The sequence below is a fragment of the Salvelinus alpinus genome, chromosome 1 (genome assembly GCF_045679555.1).
Source record: "Salvelinus alpinus chromosome 1, SLU_Salpinus.1, whole genome shotgun sequence".
NCBI lineage: Eukaryota > Metazoa > Chordata > Actinopteri > Salmoniformes > Salmonidae > Salvelinus > Salvelinus alpinus.
Window position 1 is genome coordinate 3,057,546 of NC_092086.1, and position 20,000 is coordinate 3,077,545.

Sequence of the window (20,000 nt, forward strand, 5' to 3'; positions counted from 1 at the left end):
AAAGAGGAACAGGAGCTCCACATTACTGTGGAGATAATATTCTATAAGAGTAACAGGAGCTCCACAATTGTCACGATCGTGTGGAAGAGATTCGGACCAAAACGCAGCATGAGGAAAATAAGCCATCTTCTCTTTATTATTGAAGAAGGCAAAACGAAACAAAACACTTACAAACTACCAAAACAACAAACGATCGTGAAGCTAAATAACGATCGTGAAGCTAAATAACGTAGTGCACACACACAGGCTACAAACGTTCTACATAGACAATTCCCCACACCAAACTAAAGCCTATGGCTACCTTAAATATGGCTCCCAATCAGAGACAACAGAAACCAGCTGTCTCTAATTGGGAACCCATTCAGGCAACCATAGACTTTCCTAGACAACTACACACAACATAGACACAGCTAGACAACTATACTAAACATAAAGCCAACTACTCTAAATAAACCCCCTAAACCTACAATCACCCTGGACACTACAAAACCCACATAAATACCCATGTCACACCCTGACCTAACTAAAATAATAAAGAAAACAAAGAATACTAAGGCCAGGGCGTGACATAGCCCCCCCCTTAAGGTGCGAACTCCGGGCGCACCAGCACAAAGTCTAGGGGAGGGCCTGGGTGGGCATCTGACCACGGTGGTGGCTCAGGCTCAGGGCGAGGTCCCCACCCCACCATAGTCAATCCCAGCTTCTGTAGCCTCCCCACAATGACCACCCTCCAAATAACCCTACCTAAATTAAGGGGCATCTCCAGGATAAGGAGCAGCACCGGAATGAGGGGCAACACCGGAATGAGGGGCAACACCAGAATGAGGGGCAACACCAGAATGAGGGGCAACACCAGAATGAGGGGCAACACCAGAATGAGGGGCAACACCAGAATGAGGGGCAACACCAGAATGACTGGCGGATCCTGGCTGGCTGGCTCTGGACGCTCTTGGCTGGTTGACGGCTCTGGACGGTCATGGCTGGCTGACGGCTCTGGATGGTCATGGCTCGCTGACGGCTCTGGACGGTCATGGCTCGCTGACGGCTCTGGACGGTCATGGCTCGCTGACGGCTCTGGACGGTCATGGCTCGCTGACGGCTCTGGACGGTCATGGCTCGCTGACGGCTCTGGACGGTCATGGCTCGCTGACGGCTCTGGACGGTCATGGCTGGCGGAAGGCTCTGGCTGATCCGGTCTGGTGGAAGGCTCTGGCTGATCCGGTCTGGCGGAAGGCTCTGGCTGATCCGGTCTGGCGGAAGGCTCTGGCTGATCCGGTCTGGCGGAAGGCTCTGGCTGATCCGGTCTGGCGGAAGGCTCTGGCTGATCCGGTCTGGCGGAAGGCTCTGGCTGATCCGGTCTGGCGGAAGGCTCTGGCTGATCCTGTCTGGCGGACGGCTCTAGCGGCTCCTGTCTGGCGGACGGCTCTAGCGGCTCCTGTCTGGCGGACGGCTCTGTAGGCTCATGGCAGACGGGCGGCTTTGCAGGCTCATGGCAGACGGGCGGCTTTGCAGGCTCATGGCAGACGGACAGTTCAGACGGCGTATGGCAGACGGGCAGTTCAGACGTCGCTGGGCAGACGGGCAGTTCAGGCGCCGCTGGGCAGACGGGCAGTTCAGGCGCCGCTGGGCAGACGGGCAGTTCAGGCGCCGCTGGGCAGACGGGCAGTTCAGGCGCCGCTGGGCAGACGGGCAGTTCAGGCGCCGCTGGGCAGACGGGCAGTTCAGGCGCCGCTGGGCAGACGGGCAGTTCAGGCGCCGCTGGGCAGACGGGCAGTTCAGGCGCCGCTGGGCAGACGGGCAGTTCAGGCGCCGCTGGGCAGACGGCAGACTCTGGCCGGCTGAGACGCACTGTAGGCCTGGTGCGTGGTACCGGAACTGGAGGTACCGGGCTAAGGACACGCACCTCAGGGCGAGTGCGGGGAGAAGGAACAGTGCGTCCAGGGCTCTGGAGACGCACAGGAGGCTTGGTGCGTGGTGCCGGAACTGGAGGCACTGGGCTGGAGACACGCACCATAGGGAGAGTGCGTGGAAGAGGAACAGGGCTCTGGAGATGCACTGGAAGCCTGGTGCGTGGTGTAGGCACTGGTGGTACTGGACTGGGGTGGGAAGGTGGCGCCGGATATACCGGACCGTGAAGGAGGACACATGCTCTTGAGCACCGAGCCTCCCCAACCTTACCAGGTTGAATGGTCCCCGTAGCCCTGCCAGTGCGGCGAGGTGGAATAGCCCGCACTGGGCTATGCAGGCGAACCGGGGACACCACCTGTAAGGCTGGTGCCATGTACACCGGCCCGAGGAGACGTACTGGAGGCCAGATACGTTGGGCCGGCTTCATGGCATCCGGCTCGATGCCCAACCTAGCCCTCCCAGTGCGGCAAGGTGGAATAGCCCGCACTGGGCTAAGCACGCGTACTGGGGACACCGTGCGCTTTACCGCATAACACGGTGTCTGACCAGTACGACGCCCTCTTACTCCACGGTAAGCCCGGGGAGTTGGCTCAGGTATCCAACCCGGCTTCGCCACACTCCCCTTTAGGCCCCCCCCCCCCCAAGAAATTTTTGGGTGAGCCTCTCGGGCTTCCAGCCACTCTGCCTTGCCTTTGCCTCATAAAACCGCCTCTCCGCTTTCGCTGCCTCCAGCTCCGCTTTGGGACGGCGATATTCCCCTGGCTGAGTCCAGGGTCCTTTGCCGTCCAGGATCTCCTCCCAAGTCCATTCCTCCTCTCTCCATTGCTTTAGTTCCTTCCTTCCTTCCTCAATCCGCTTGGTCCTGTTGTGGTGGGTAGTTCTGTCACGATCGTGTGGAAGAAATTCGGACCAAAACGCAGCATGAGGAAAATAAGCCATCTTCTCTTTATTATTGAAGAAGGCAAAACGAAACAAAACACTTACAAACTACCAAAACAACAAACGATCGTGAAGCTAAATAACGTAGTGCACACACACAGGCTACAAACGTTCTACATAGACAATTCCCCACACCAAACTAAAGCCTATGGCTACCTTAAATATGGCTCCCAATCAGAGACAACAGAAACCAGCTGTCTCTAATTGGGAACCCATTCAGGCAACCATAGACTTTCCTAGACAACTACACACAACATAGACACAGCTAGACAACTATACTAAACATAAAGCCAACTACTCTAAATAAACCCCCTAAACCTACAATCACCCTGGACACTACAAAACCCACATAAATACCCATGTCACACCCTGACCTAACTAAAATAATAAAGAAAACAAAGAATACTAAGGCCAGGGCGTGACAACAATACTGTTGAGATAATATTCTATAAAGAGGAACAGGAGCTCCACATTACTGTTGAGATAATATTCTATAAGAGGAACAGGAACTCCACAATACTGTTGAGATCATATTATACAAGAGGAACAGGAGCTCCACAATACTGTTGAGATAATATTCTATAAGAGGAACAGGAGCTCCACAATACTGTGGAGATAATATTCTATAAGAGGAAGAGGAGCTCCACAATACTGTTGAGATAATATTCTATAAGAGGAACAGGAGCTCCACAATACTGTGGAGATAATATTCTATAAGAGGAAGAGGAGCTCCACAATACTGTGGAGATAATATTCTATAAGAGGAAGAGGAGCTCCACAATACTGTGAAGATAATATTCTATAAGAGGAAGAGGAGCTCCACAATACTGTGGAGATAATATTCTATAAGAGTAACAGGAGCTCCACAATACTGTTGAGATAATATTCTATAAAGAGGAACAGGAGCTCCACATTACTGTGGAGATAATATTCTATAAGAGGAACAGGAGCTCCACAATACTGTGGAGATAATATTCTATAAGAGGAACAGGAGCTCCACATTACTGTGGAGATAATATTCTATAAGAGGAACAGGAGCTCCACATTACTGTGGAGATAATATTCTATAAGAGGAACAGGAGCTCCACAATACTGTGGAGATAATATTCTATAAGAGGAACAGGAGCTCCACAATACTGTTGAGATAATATTCTATAAGAGGAAGAGGAGCTCCACAATACTGTTGAGATAATATTCTATAAGAGGAACAGGAGCTCCACAATACTGTTGAGATAATATTCTATAAGAGGAACAGGAGCTCCACAATACTGTGGAGATAATATTCTATAAGAGGAGCTCCACAATACTGTGGAGATAATATTATATAAGAGGAACAGGAACTCCACAATACTGTTGAGATAATATTATATAAGAGGAAGAGGAGCTCCACGATACTGTGGAGATAATATTCTATAAAGAGGAACAGGAACTCCACAAAACTGTTGAGATAATATTCTATAACAGGAACAGGAGCTCCACAATACTGTGGAGATAATATTATATAAGAGGAACAGGAACTCCACAATACTGTTGAGATAATATTCTATAAGAGGAACAGGAGCTCCACAATACTGTGGAGATAATATTCTATAAGAGGAACAGGAGCTCCACGATACTGTGGAGATAATATTCTATAAGAGGAACAGGAGCTCCACAATACTGTTGAGATAATATTCTATAAGAGGAAGAGGAGCTCCACAATACTGTGGAGATAATATTCTATAAGAGGAACAGGAGCTCCACGATACTGTGGAGATAATATTCTATAAGAGGAACAGGAGCTCCACAATACTGTTGAGATAATATTCTATAAGAGGAACAGGAGCTCCACAATACTGTTGAGATAATATTCTATAAGAGGAAGAGGAGCTCCACAATACTGTAGAGATAATATTCTATAACAGGAACAGGAGCTCCACAATACTGTTGAGATAATATTCTATAAGAGGAAGAGGAGCTCCACAATACTGTGGAGATAATATTATATTAAGAGGAAGAGGAGCTCCACAATACTGTTGAGATAATATTCTATAAGAGGAACAGGAGCTCCACAATACTGTTGAGATAATATTCTATAAGAGGAAGAGGAGCTCCACAATACTGTGGAGATAATATTCTATAAGAGGAAGAGGAGCTCCACAATACTGTGGAGATAATATTCTATAAGAGGAAGAGGAGCTCCACATTACTGTGGAGATAATATTCTATAAGAGGAAGAGGAACTCCACAATACTGTGGAGATAATATTCTATAAGAGGAACAGGAGCTCCACAATACTGTTGAGATAATATTCTATAAGAGGAACAGGAGCTCCACAATACTGTGGAGATAATATTATATAAAGAGGAACAGGAGCTCCACAATACTGTGGAGATTATATCCTATAAGAGGAAGAGGAGCTCCACAATACTGTGGAGATAATATTCTATAAGAGTAACAGGAGCTCCACAATACTGTGGAGATAATATTCTATAAGAGGAAGAGGAGCTCCACAATACTGTGGAGATAATATTCTATAAGAGTAACAGGAGCTCCACAATACTGTTGAGATAATATTCTATAAGAGGAAGAGGAGCTACACAATACTGTTGAGATAATATTCTATAAGAGGAAGAGGAGCAGCAGATCATTTGAGGTGACGGTACAACTCCTGGCCAAGTCAAGCACTGCTTCTTATCCCTTACGCAAAGAACCAACAACTGTGTCTGGAACCTCTAAAGACCCAGAATATTCTATACAATGTTATAAGTTTACTTGGCCGGACTCAAGTTAATAGTTGATACAATGTGTCCAGTTCGTTGCAGACAGGCCATTCGTAGCCAATGTGATTTATAGGATATTTATTTTTTAATCAGGATATTTTTTTACCTGCAGGTTGCAATGTTTTTATTTGTCTGCTTTATGTAGGCATTTTTTTTTTTACCATAGTCGGCAATAGAAGTTACTTTTTAATAAGTTAGTATCTTTTCATTTAGATTTGGATAGAATTTTGATTTACCACATGACAATGATATTTTGAGATATGAACACGTTATTATAAACGAAATAAAACTTGTCAACGGAAATGTGCGAAAACCATAACTGGCATACAGATGGGCAGAAATGGTAAGACAAATGGTCATTCAGCATGAGAACGCGCTTGCCTTCTCCTGGTGTAGCCTATTACCGGCAACTTCAGGAGAGTAACGGCAGAACCTGAGAAAGGTTTCCGACTCCTGGTGTAGCCTATTACCGGCAACTTCAGGAGAGTAACGGCAGAATCTGAGAAAGGTTTCCGACTCCTCGTGTAGCCTATTACCGGCAACTTCAGGAGAGTAACGGCAGAACCTGAGAAAGGTTTCCGACTCCTCGTGTAGCCTATTACCGGCAACTTCAGGAGAGTAACGGCAGAACCTGAGAAAGGTTTCCGACTCCTGGTGTAGCCTATTACCGGCAACTTCAGGAGAGTAACGGCAGAATCTGAGAAAGGTTTCCGACTCCTCGTGTAGCCTATTACCGGCAACTTCAGGAGAGTAACGGCAGAACCTGAGAAAGGTTTCCGACTCCTGGTGTAGCCTATTACCGGCAACTTCAGGAGAGTAACGGCAGAACCTGAGAAAGGTTTCCGAGTCCTCGTGTAGCCTATTACCGGCAACTTCAGGAGAGTAACGGCAGAACCTGAGAAAGGTTCCCGACTCCTGGTGTAGCCTATTACCGCCAACTTCAGGAGAGTAACGGCTGAATCTGCTAAAACCAGCAGGAACGGGAGGAGAATAAATGGGTCAGGTTAAGTTGTTTTTCCTTTCTTCTGGTTATCTAGATCTCTGGCTCCCTCTTGAGTCAATTTGTGTGTTATTTCATCAAACATTAAGTTTAAAGCGTCAGACAAGCTCAATGCATATAGTTGATTTTATTAAAACACATAGGGTGTGTCTATAAATGGAAAAATACACGTTTAAAAAAAATGTCGACCACAGAAGACTTTCGGTCGGCCAAGATTTCTTTTAAATCGGGGACAGCCCTAGTTGTTACCCACTGTCAGTAGCTGAAACACAGACTAACGGATTATTTAAATGTCATTAAAGTGTAGTAGTAGTAGTAGTAGTTGACTCACTCAGTGACTGTCTTGGAGGACTTCTCTCTCTTGAAGGCCAGTTGGTATTTGTAGTAGTGTAGTAGTGTAGTAGTGTAGTAGTGTAGTAGTGTAGTAGTGTAGTAGTAGTTACTCACTCAGTAACTGTCTTGGAGGACTTCTCTCTCTTGAAGGCCAGTTGGTATTTCAGGCTCTCCACTTCCTTCTTCATCTGGGGCAGATCCATCTCATCCATGACTGCTGATTGGCTTGGGGGAGGTTACCCTGGCAACCTGGGGGTAGTAAGTAAGTAAGTCAAGTTAGTATTCTGAACCAGAACGGCTCATAGCAGCGGTGTAAACGAGGGGGAGGGCAGGCAATGCAAATAGTCTGGGTAGCCATTTGATTAGCTGTTCAGGAGTCTTATGGCTTGGAGGTAGAACCTATTTAGAAGCATCTTGGACCTAGACTTGGCGCTCCGGTACCGCTTGCCGTGCGGTAGCAGAGAGAACAGTCTATGACTAGAGTGGCTGGAGTCCTTGACAATTCTTACGTCCTTTCTCTGACAAGGCCTGGTATAGAGGTCCTGGATGGCAGGAAGCTTGGCCCCAGTGATGTACTGGGCCGTACGCACTACCCTCTGTAGTGCCTTGCGGTCAGATGCCGAGCAGTTGCCATACCAGGCAGTGATGCAACCAGTCAGGATGCTCTCGATGACGCAGCTGTAGAACCTTTTGAGGATCTGAGGACCCATGCCAAATCTTTTCAGTCTCCTGAGGGGGAATAGGTTTTGTCGTGCCCTCTTCACGACTGTCTTGGTGTGTTTGTAATACTACTACTACTAATACTACTACTACTACTACTGATACTACTACTACTACTACTGATACTACTACTACTACTACTACTGATACTACTACTACTACTGCTACTGATACTACTACCATTACTACTGATACTACTACTACTACTGCTACTACTACTACTACTATAACTACTACTGATACTACTACTACTACTATACTACTGATACTACTACTACTACTGCTACTGATACTACTACTATTACTACTGATACTACTACTACTACTACTACTATTACTACCGATACTACTACTACTACTACTGCTACTACTACTATTACTACCGATACTACTACTACTACTATTACTACCGATACTACTACTACTACTACTACTACTACTGCTACTGCTACTACTACTATTACTACCGATACTACTACTACTACTACTGCTACTACTACTACTACTACTATTACTACCGATACTACTACTACTACTACTACTACTACCGATACTACTACTATTACTACTGATACTACTACTACTACTACTACTACTACTACTACTACTACTACTACTACTACTACTACTACTATTACTACTGATACTACTACTACTACTACTGCTACTACTACTATTACTACCGATACTACTACTATTACTACTGATACTACTACTACTACTGCTACTACCACTACTACTACTACTGATACTACTACTATTACTACTGATACTACTACTACTACTACTACAGCTACTACTACTATTACTACCAATACTACTACTACTACTACTACTACTACTACTACTACTGATACTACTACTACTACTACAGCTACTACTACTACTACTACAGCTACTACTACTACTACTACTACTACTACTACTACTACTACTACTACTACTACTGATACTACTACTACTACTACACAGCTACTACTACTACTACTACTACTACTACTACTACTACTACAGCTACTACTACTACTACTACTATTACTACCAATACTACTACTACTACTACAGCTACTACTGCTACTGATACTACTACTACTACTATTACTACTGATACTACTACTACTACTACTATTGCTACTAGTAGTACTACTGGTGTATTGTTAATTATGAGAGCCTGTCTCCTCTACTCTCCTCCCTCTCTCTCTTCAGTAGATAGGGGGCTGGGCTGAGGACTGATGCTGCTGAGGAGGGTGTCTACTCTCCTCCCTCTCTCTCTTCAGTAGATAGGGGGCTGGGCTGAGGACTGATGCTGCTGAGGAGCGTGTCTACTCTCCTCCCTCTCTCTCTTCAGTAGATAGGGGGCTGGACTGAGGACTGATGCTGCTGAGGAGAGTGTCTACTCTCCTCCCTCTCTCTCTTCAGTAGATAGGGGGCTGGACTGAGGACTGATGCTGCTGAGGAGAGTGTCTACTCTCCTCCCTCTCTCTCTTCAGTAGATAGGGGGCTGGGCTGAGGACTGATGCTGCTGAGGAGAGTGTCTGCCAGAGACATGGTTTCTGGCAGACACTCTGGGAGATGCTCTATCTTTCTCCTCTGCTTACTCATCTCCCTGTGGCTCTCTTCATCTCTCTACTAATGTTTCTCTCTCTCCCCCTCTTCATCTCTCTACTAATGTTTCTCTCTCCCCCTCTTAATCTCTCTACCAATGTTTCTCTCTCTGTCTCTCCTTCTCCTAACTAATGGCGCTCTCTCGCCCCCTCTTCAACTCTCTCTCTCTCTTCTCTCTCCTCATTTATCTCCCTCTGTTCCTCTCTCTATCTCTCCCTCTCCTAACTAATGGTGCTCTCTCGCCCCCTCTTCAACTCTCTCTCTCTCTTCTCTCTCCTCATTTATCTCCCTCTGTTCCTCTCTCTATCTCTCCCTCTCCTAACTAATGGTGCTCTCTCGCCCCCTCTTCAACTCTCTCTCTCTCTTCTCTCTCCTCATTTATCTCCCTCTGTTTCTCTCTATCTCTCCCTCTCCTAACTAATGGCGCTCTCTCCCCCCTCTTCAACTCTCTCTCTCCTCCTTTATCTCCCTCTGTTTCTCTCTATCTCTCCCTCTCCTAACTAATGGTGCTCTCTCTCCCCCTCTTCAACTCTCTCTCTCTTCTCTCTCCTCATTCATCTCCCTCTGTTTCTCTATCTATCTATCTATCTATCTACATCTCTCTTTCCTTATTGATCTGAATCCCCCGCTCCATCTCTCCACCTCTCTCTCTTTGTCTCTCTCTCTCTCTCTCTGGCAGCAGGCCATAGGAGGAGGAAGAGGATGAGAGGGCTGGGAGAGGAGGAGGCTGAGGGTGTTATGTTGGAGGCTGACTTCCATATGTGGACCATTTCAGCCTGCCTCGGTTTCCTAACAGTATCTGGGCTTTCCTCTGTAGCCTTGAACACTCTGCTGTTCAATATACAGATACTGGAAGTTCTCTGCTCTAACATTCCATACACTCATGTTGCTAGGCTACAGTTGCTAACACACAGTAGAGCCCTGGTGTATGTATATGTGGTGTAGGAGAACTAAGGGACTGTCATGTGGTATATAATAACACTATCAGCAGAGGCCCCAGACACTGCAGGTATATAACAGCAGTAAGATGTAGGATGGTTTGGAGGATGTAGGATGGTTTGGGGATGTAGGATAGTTTGGGGATGTAGGATGGTTTGGAGGATGTAGGATGGTTTGGAGGATGTTGGAATGGTTTGGGGATGTTGGATGGTTTGGAGGTTGTTGGATGGTTTGGAGGATGTAGGATGGTTTGGAGGATGTAGGATGGTTTGGAGGATGGTTTGGAGGATGTAGGATGGTTTGGAGGATGTAGGATGGTTTGGGGATGTTGGATGGTTTGGAGGATGTAGGATGGTTTGGAGGATGGTTTGGAGGATGTAGGATGGTTTGGAGGATGTTGGATGGTTTGGATGATGTAGGATGGTTTGGAGGATGTAGGATGGTTTGGAGAATGTAGGATGGTTTGGAGGATGTAGGATGGTTTGGGGATGTTGGATGGTTTGGAGGATGTAGGATGGTTTGGGGATGTAGGATGGTTTGGGGATGTTGGATAGGTTGGAGGATGTAGGATGGTTTGGCGGATGTGGGATGGTTTAGGGATGTTGGATATTTTGGTGATGTAGGATGGTTTGGAGGATGTAGGATGGTTTGGGGATGTTGGATGGTTTGGAGGATGTAGGATGGTTTGGGGATGTAGGATGGTTTGGGGATGTTGGATAGTTTGGAGGATGTAGGATGGTTTGGCAGATGTGGGATGGTTTAGGGATGTTGGATATTTTGGGGATGTTGGATGGTTTGGAGGATGTTGGATATTTTGGGGATGTTGGATGGTTTGGAGGATGTAGGATGGTTTGGGGATGTTGGATAGTTTGGAGATGTTGGATGGTTTGGAGGATGTTGGATGGTTTGGGGATGCAGAATGGTTTGGCGGATGTAGAATGGTTTGGAGGATGTTGGATGGTTTAGGGATGTTGGATGGTTTGGTGGATGTACGATGGTTTGGGGATATTGAACGGTTTGTGGTAGTTTTGGGGGATGTAGGATGGTTTGTGATAGTTTTGGGGGATGTAGGATAGTTTGGGGGGGATGTAGGATGGTTTGGGGGGTGTTGGATGGGTTGGGGTAGTTTTAGGGGTGTAGGGTGGCTTGGGGATGTAGGGTGGTTTGAGGGAATGTAGGGTGGTTTGGGGGGATGTAGGATGGTTTGGGGGGTGTTGGATGGGTTGGGGTAGTTTTAGGGGTGTAGGGTGGCTTGGAGATGTTGGGTGGTTTGAGGGGATGTAGGGTTGTTTGTGGTAGTTTTGGGGGATTTAGGATGGTGTTGGGGGATGTAGGATGGTTTGGGGGATGTAGGATGTGTTGGGTTAGTTTTGGGAATGTAGGATGTTTGGGTATGTGGGATGGTTTGGGGATGTGGGATGGTTTGGGGGATGGTTTGGTGATGTAGGATGGTTTGGGGGATGCAGGATGGGTTGAGGTAGTTTGGGTGGTGTAGGATGGTTTGGGGGATGTAGGATGGTTTGGGTGGTGTAGGATGGTTTGGGGGATGTAGGATGGTTTGGGTGGTGTAGGATGGTTTGGGGGATGTAGGATGGTTTGGGGTAGTTTGGGTGGTGTAGGATGATTTGGGTGGTGTAGGATGGTTTGGGGTAGTTTAGGTGGTGTAGGATGATTTGGGTGGTTTAGGATGGTTTGGGTGGTGTAGGATGGTTTGGGTGGTGTAGGATGGTTTGGGTGGTGTAGGATGGTTTGGCGTAGTTTGGGTGGTGTAGGATGGTTTGGATGGTGTAGGATGGTTTGGGTGGTGTATGATGGTTTGGAGTCGTTTGGGGGATGTAGGATGGTTTGGGGTAGTTTGGGGGATGTAGGATGGTTTGGGGTAGTTTGGGTGGTGTAGGATGGGTTGGGGGATGTAGGATGGTTTGGGTGGTGTAGGATGGTTTGGGTGGTGTAGGATGGTTTGGGGTAGTTTGGGGGATGTAGGATGGTTTGGGGTAGTTTGGGTGGTGTAGGATGGTTTGGGGGATGTAGGATGGTTTGGGTGGTGTAGGATGGTTTGGGGGATGTAGGATGGTTTGGGGTAGTTTGGGTGGTGTAGGATGATTTGGGTGGTGTAGGATGGTTTGGGGTAGTTTGGGTGGTGTAGGATGGGTTGGGGTAGTTTGAGTGGTGTAGGATGGTTTGGGGGATGTGAGATGATTTGGGTGGTGTAGGATGGTTTGGAGTAGTTTGGGTGGTGTAGGATGATTTGGGTGGTTTAGGATGGTTTGGGTGGTGTAGGATGTTTGGGTGGTGTAGGATGGTTTGGGTGGTGTAGGATGGTTTGGGTGGTTTGGGTGGTGTAGGATGGTTTGGGGTTAGTTTGGGTGGTGTAGGATGGTTTGGGGTAGTTTGGGTGGTGTAGGATGGTTTGGGTGGTGTAGGATGGTTTGGGGTAGTTTGGGTGGTGTAGGATGGTTTGGGGGATGTAGGATGGTTTGGGGTAGTTTGGGGGATGTAGGATGGTTTGGAGGATGTAGGATGGTTTGGAGGATGTAGGATGGTTTGGAGGTTGTTGGATGGTTTGGAGGATGTAGGATGGTTTGGAGGATATAGGATGGTTTGGAGGATGGTTTGGAGGATGTAGGATGGTTTGGAGGATGTAGGATGGTTTGGGGATGTTGGATGGTTTGGAGGATGTAGGATGGTTTGGAGGATGGTTTGGAGGATGTAGGATGGTTTGGAGGATGTTGGATGGTTTGGATGATGTAGGATGGTTTGGAGGATGTAGGATGGTTTGGAGAATGTAGGATGGTTTGGAGGATGTAGGATGGTTTGGGGATGTTGGATGGTTTGGAGGATGTAGGATGGTTTGGGGATGTAGGATGGTTTGGGGATGTTGGATAGTTTGGAGGATGTAGGATGGTTTGGCGGATGTGGGATGGTTTAGGGATGTTGGATATTTTGGGGATGTTGGATGGTTTGGAGGATGTAGGATATTTTGGGGATGTTGGATGGTTTGGAGGATGTAGGATGGTTTGGGGATGTTGGATAGTTTGGAGATGTTGGATGGTTTGGAGGATGTTGGATGGTTTGGGGATGCAGAATGGTTTGGCGGATGTAGGATGGTTTGGAGGATGTAGGATGGTTTGGGGATGTTGGATGGTTTGGGGATGCAGAATGGTTTGGCGGATGTAGAATGGTTTGGAGGATGTTGGATGGTTTGGTGATATTGAACGGTTTGTGGTAGTTTTGGGGGATGTAGGATGGTTTGTGATAGTTTTGGGGGGTGTAGGATAGTTTGGGGGGGATGTAGGATGGTTTGGGGGGTGTTGGATGGGTTGGGGTAGTTTTAGGGGTGTAGGGTGGCTTGGGGATGTAGGGTGGTTTGGGGGGATGTAGGATGGTTTGGGGGGTGTTGGATGGGTTGGGGTAGTTTTAGGGGTGTAGGGTGGCTTGGGGATGTTGGGTGGTTTGAGGGGATGTAGGGTTGTTTGTGGTAGTTTTGGGGGATTTAGGATGGTGTTGGGGGATGTAGGATGGTTTGGGGGATGTAGGATGTGTTGGGTTAGTTTTGGGAATGTAGGATGTTTGGGTATGTGGGATGGTTTGGGGATGTGGGATGATATTGGGGAATGGTTTGGTGATGTAGGATGGTTTGGGTGATGCAGGATGGGTTGAGGTAGTTTGGGTGGTGTAGGATGGTTTGGGGGATGTAGGATGGTTTGGGTGGTGTAGGATGGTTTGGGGGATGTAGGATGGTTTGGGTGGTGTAGGATGGTTTGGGGTAGTTTGGGTGGTGTAGGATGATTTGGGTGGTTTAGGATGGTTTGGGTGGTGTAGGATGGTTTGGGTGGTGTAGGATGGTTTGGCGTAGTTTGGGTGGTGTAGGATGGTTTGGATGGTGTAGGATGGTTTGGGTGGTGTAGGATGGTTTGGGGTAGTTTGGGTGGTGTAGGATGATTTGGGTGGTTTAGGATGGTTTGGGTGGTGTAGGATGGTTTGGGTGGTGTAGGATGGTTTGGCGTAGTTTGGGTGGTGTAGGATGGTTTGGATGGTGTAGGATGGTTTGGGTGGTGTAGGATGGTTTGGAGTAGTTTGGGGGATGTAGGATGGTTTGGGGTAGTTTGGGGGATGTAGGATGGTTTGGGGTAGTTTGGGTGGTGTAGGATGGTTTGGGGGATGTAGGATGGTTTGGGTGGTGTAGGATGGTTTGGGTGGTGTAGGATGGTTTGGGGTAGTTTGGGGGATGTAGGATGGTTTGGGGTAGTTTGGGTGGTGTAGGATGGTTTGGGGGATGTAGGATGGTTTGGGTGGTGTAGGATGGTTTGGGGGATGTAGGATGGTTTGGGGTAGTTTGGGTGGTGTAGGATGATTTGGGTGGTGTAGGATGGTTTGGGGTAGTTTGGGTGGTGTAGGATGGGTTGGGGTAGTTTGGGTGGTGTAGGATGGTTTGGGGGATGTAGGATGATTTGGGTGGTGTAGGATGGTTTGGAGTAGTTTGGGTGGTGTAGGATGATTTGGGTGGTTTAGGATGGTTTGGGTGGTGTAGGATGGTTTGGGTGGTGTAGGATGGTTTGGGTGGTGTAGGATGGTTTGGGTGGTGTAGGATGGTTTGGGTGGTTTAGGATGGTTTGGGGTTAGTTTGGGTGGTGTAGGATGGTTTGGGTGGTGTAGGATGGTTTGGGGTTAGTTTGGGTGGTGTAGGATGGTTTTGGGTAGTTTGGGGGATGTAGGATGGTTTGGGGTAGTTTGGGTGGTGTAGGATGATTTGGGGTAGTTTGTGTGGTGTAGGATGGTTTGGGGGATGTAGGATGGTTTGGGGTAGTTTGGGGGATGTAGGATGGTTTGGGTGGTGTAGGATGGTTTGGGGGATGTAGGATGGTTTGGGTGGTGTAGGATGATTTGGGGTAGTTTGGGGGATGTAGGATGGTTTGGGGTAGTTTGGATGGTGTAGGATGGTTTGGGGTAGTTTGGGTGGTTTAGGATGGTTTGGGGTAGTTTGGGTTGTGTAGGATAGTTTGGGGGATGTAGGATGATTTGGGTGGTGTAGGATGGTTTGGGTGGTGTAGAATGGTTTGGGGTAGTTTGGGTGGTGTAGGATGGTTTGGGTGGTGTATGATGGTTTGGGGTAGTTTGGGTGGTGTAGGATGGTTTGGGGGATGTAGGATGGTTTGGGGTAGTTTGGGTGGTGTAGGATGGTTTGGGTGGTGTATGATGGTTTGGGGTAGTTTGGGTGGTGTAGGATGGTTTGGGGTAGTTTGGGGGATCTAGGGTGGTTTGGGGTAGTTTGGGTGGTGTATGATGGTTTGGGGTAGTTTGGGTGGTGTAGGATGGTTTGGGGTAGTTTGGGTGGTGTAGGATGGTTTGGGTGGTGTAGGATGGTTTGGGTGGTGTAGGATGGTTTGGGGTTAGTTTGGGTGGTGTAGGATAGTTTGGGTGGTGTAGGATGGTTTGGGGTAGTTTGGGTGGTGTAGGATGGTTTGGGGGATGTAGGATAGTTTGGGGTAGTTTGGGGGATGTAGGTCAGCTAGTGATTTAGATCAGCATCTAGAGGGGAAATTAACCTCCCTGTGTGTGTGTGTGAGTGTGTGTGTGTGTGTGTGTGTGTGTGTGTGTGTGTGTGTGTGTGTGTGTGTGTGTGTGTGTGTGTGTGTGTGTGTGTGTGTGTGTGTGTGTGTGTGTGTGTGTCTCGGAGGGTGAATAGATCGAAAATAGCGCTGCTGAACAACAACAGAACAGAAACACCACGAGCTCTGATGTTGAACAACTGACTGACCTACAGACGACTGACTGACCTACAGACGACTGACTGACCTACAGACGACTGACTGACTGACTGACCTACAGACGACTGACTGACCTACAGACGACTGACTGACTGACTGACTGACCTACAGACGACTGACTGGCTGACTGATCTACACACGACTGACTGACCTACAGACGACTGACTGGCTGACTGATCTACAGACGACTGACTGACTGACCTACAGACGACTGACTAACTGACCTAAAGACAACTGACTGACTGACTTACAGACAACTGACTGACTGACCTACAGACAACTGACTGACTGACCTACAGACAACTGACTGACTGACCTACAGACGACTGACTGACTTGATTACCAACAACGACCAGACAGCCTACAGGGAGGAGGTGAGGGCACTCGGAGTGTGGTGTCAGAAAAACAACCTCTCACTCAACGTCAACAAAACAAAGGAGATGATCGTGGACATCAGGAAACAGCAGAGGGAGCATCCCCCTATCCACATCAACGGGACAGCAGTGGAGAAGCTGGAAAGTTCCTCTGCGTACACATCACTGACACACTGAAATGGTCCCACCCACACAGACAGAAGAGGCAACAGCGCCTCTTCAACTTCAGGAGGCTGAAGAAATGTGTCTTGTCACCTAAAACCCTCACAAACTTTTACAGATGCACAATTGAGAGCATCCTGTCAGGCTGTATCACTGCCTGGTACGGCAACTACCCCGCCCGCAACCGTAAGGCTCTCCAGAGGGTAGTGAGGTCTGCACAACGCATCACCGGGGGCAAACTAACTGCCCTCCAGGACACCTACACCACCCGATGTCACAGGAAGGCCATAAAGATCATCAAGGACAACAACCACCCGAGCCACTGTCTGTTCACCCCGCTATCATCCAGAAGGCGACGTCAGTAAAGGTGCATCAAAGCTGGGACCGAGAGACTGAAAAACAGCTTCTATCTCAAGGCCATCAGACTGTTAAACAGCCACCACTAGCACATTAGAGGCTGCTGCCTACATACAGACTCGAAATCATTGGCCACTTTAATAAATGGATAACTAGTCACTTTAATAATGTTTACATATTTTACATTACTCATCTCATATGTATTTACTGTATTCTATACCATCTATTGCATCTTGCCTATGCCGCTCGGCCATTGCTCATCCATATATTTATATGTACATATTATTCATTCCTTTACATAGATTTGTGTGTATTAGATAGTTGTTGTGAAATTGTTAGATTACTTGTTAGATATTGCTGCACTGTCGGAACTAGAAGCACTCGCATTAACATCTGCTAACCATGTGTATGTGACCAATAACATCTGCTAACCATGTGTATGTGACCAATAACATCTGCTAACCATGTGTATGTGACCAATACATTTTGATTTGATTTGATTTGAGTAAACCACCTCAGTCATCGGCTTCATCAATAAGTGCATCGACGACGTCGTCCCTACAGTGACCGTACGTACATACCCCAACCAGAAACCATGGATTACAGGCAACATCTCCACCGAGCTAAAGGCTAGAGCTGCCGCTTTCAAGGAGCAGGACACTAATCCGGACGCTTATAAGATATCCCGCTATGCCCTCTGACAAACCATCAAACAGGCAAAGCATCAATACAGGACTAAGATTGAATCCTACTACACCGGCTCCGACGCTCGTCGGACGTGGCAGGGCTTGCAAACTATTACAGACTACAAAGGGAAACCCAGCCGTGAGCTGCCCAGTGACGAGAGCCTACCAGACGTGCTAAATACCTTTTATGCTCACTTCGAGGCAAGCAACACTGAAGCACGCATGAGAGCACCAGCTGTTCCGGGATGATTGTGTGATCACGCTCTCCGTAGCCGATGTGAGTAAGTCCTTTAACTTTTACTGCCTCAGAAACCCGGATCCGGGAGCACCCCCCACCCCCCACACACTGATTAGCATAGATAGCATAGCTTCAGAAGTAGATAGTAGCATCTAAATATCATTAAATCACAAGTCCAAGACACCAGATGAAAGATACAGATCTTGTGAATAAAGCCACCATTTCAGATTTTTAAAATGTTTTACAGGGAAGACAAAATATGTAAATCTATTAGCTAAACACGTTAGCAAAATACACCACTATTCTAACTCCATCAGTTTCTTACTCCTTCAGGTGCTATCACCAATTCGGCTCAACTAAGATATTGATAGCCAATAACCTATAAAAAAAACCATCAGATGACAGTCTGATAACATATTCATGGTATAGGATAGTTTTTGTTAGAAAAAAGTGCATATTTCAGGTAGAAATCACAGTTTACAATTGCACCGACCATCACAAATCCACTAGAATTACTAGATAGAGCAACGTGTATGACCAATTTACTCATCATAAAACATTTCATAAAAATAGACAAAGCATAGCAATGGAAAGACCCAGTTCTTGTGATTTCAGACCATATTTCAGATTTTCTAAGCGTTTTTCAGCGAAAACACAATAAATCGATAAGTTAGCATACTACATGTTCCAACGTTACCAGAGCATCGATTCCAGCCAAAGAGCGCTATAACGTAACCACCGCCAAAAGATATTAATTTTTTCACTAACCTTCTCAGAATTCTTCCGATGACACTCCTGTAACATCATTTTACAACATACATATACAGTTTGTTCGAAAAGGTGCATATTTAGCCATACAAAACCGTGGTTACACAATGAAAATACTAGGAAATCAAGCCTCAATATGTCTGACGTCATCTATCAGAGTGATCTAGTTTAATTAAAAGCTAATCATATACTTGACTAAAAAATACAGGGTTGACAGGAATCGAAAGACAAATTAGTTCTTAATGCAACCGCTGATTTACATTTTTAAAATTATCCTTACTTTTCAATACAGGGTTGGCCAAGTGAAGCTATACCAAACAAAATGGCGATATATGCGTTTAAAATATTTCGACAGAAACACGGTTTATCATATTAAATATTGCTTACTTTGAGCTGATCTTCCATCATATTCTTGGGCAATGTATCCTTTCTATGTTATAAACGTCTTTTGGTCGATAGATGTCCTCTGTCCTTCGAAATGTCCATCACCAACGACCGACACCCTAAAGCGTGTCCAAACTTTCAGAGTGCACGACAAAGAAATTCCTCAAAATCGCACTAAACGGATATAAATTGATATAAAACGGTTAAAATTCACTACATTATGATGTTTTTAACAACTATAACGACTGAAAACATGACCGGAGAAATACTGCTGGTTAGAAAACGATTTGGAACGAGGCAGGTCCGATGGCCTTGACGCTTCAGGCGCACGTTGAGAAAGGGTGGTCTCTGTACATTTTCGTCTTTTATAATGGCTGTGAACGTCCCATCGATTCCATTGAAAACGTGATGACGTACAGACACCCAGAGGAAGACGTAGGCAGTGTCGGTTTCTTCATAGCATTCACTGTCGCCTTAAAAACAGACCCCAGATCAGAGGTAAAAATTTCTGAAATCTGAACCCTGTCATGAAAAGTGCTGTAGAAATTGTTCTGTACCACTCAGAGACAAAATTTCAACTCCTATAGAAACTATAGACTGTTTTCTATCCAATAATAACAATAATATGCATATTGTACGATCAAGAATTGAGTACGAGGCAGTTTAATTTGGAAATGTAAAAAAAAAAATAATGCTAACAGCTCCCCCTATTGACAAAAGGTTAAACAGGTCAACATTCACAAAGCTGCGGGGCCAGACAGATTACCAGGACGTGTACTCAAATCATGCGCGAACCAACTGGCAAGTGTCTTCACTGACATTTTCAACCTCTCCCTGTCTGAGTCTGTAATACCTACATGTTTCAAGCAGACCACCATTGTCCCTGTGCCAAAGAAAGCGAAGGTAACCTACCTAAATGACTACCGACCCGTAGCACTCACGTCTGTAGCCATGAAGTGCTTTGAAAGGCTGGTCATGGCTCACATCAACACCATTATCCCAGAAACCCTAGAGCCACTCCAATTTGTATACCCCCCCAACAGATCCACAGACAACA

General features: G+C 46.6%; 1 protein-coding gene across 1 annotated transcript in view; it reads right to left on the reverse strand.

Annotated features, from left to right (window-relative positions):
- gng13b (guanine nucleotide binding protein (G protein), gamma 13b) overlaps positions 1 to 20,000 on the reverse strand; it is a 31,770-nt gene that overhangs the window by 6,696 nt on the left and 5,074 nt on the right. The window contains exon 2 of the mRNA XM_071390936.1: positions 7,057 to 7,191. Within this exon, the coding sequence (XP_071247037.1) occupies positions 7,057 to 7,154 (98 nt within the window). The 5' untranslated portion in view covers positions 7,155 to 7,191. The remainder of the gene's footprint in view (positions 1 to 7,056; positions 7,192 to 20,000) is intronic.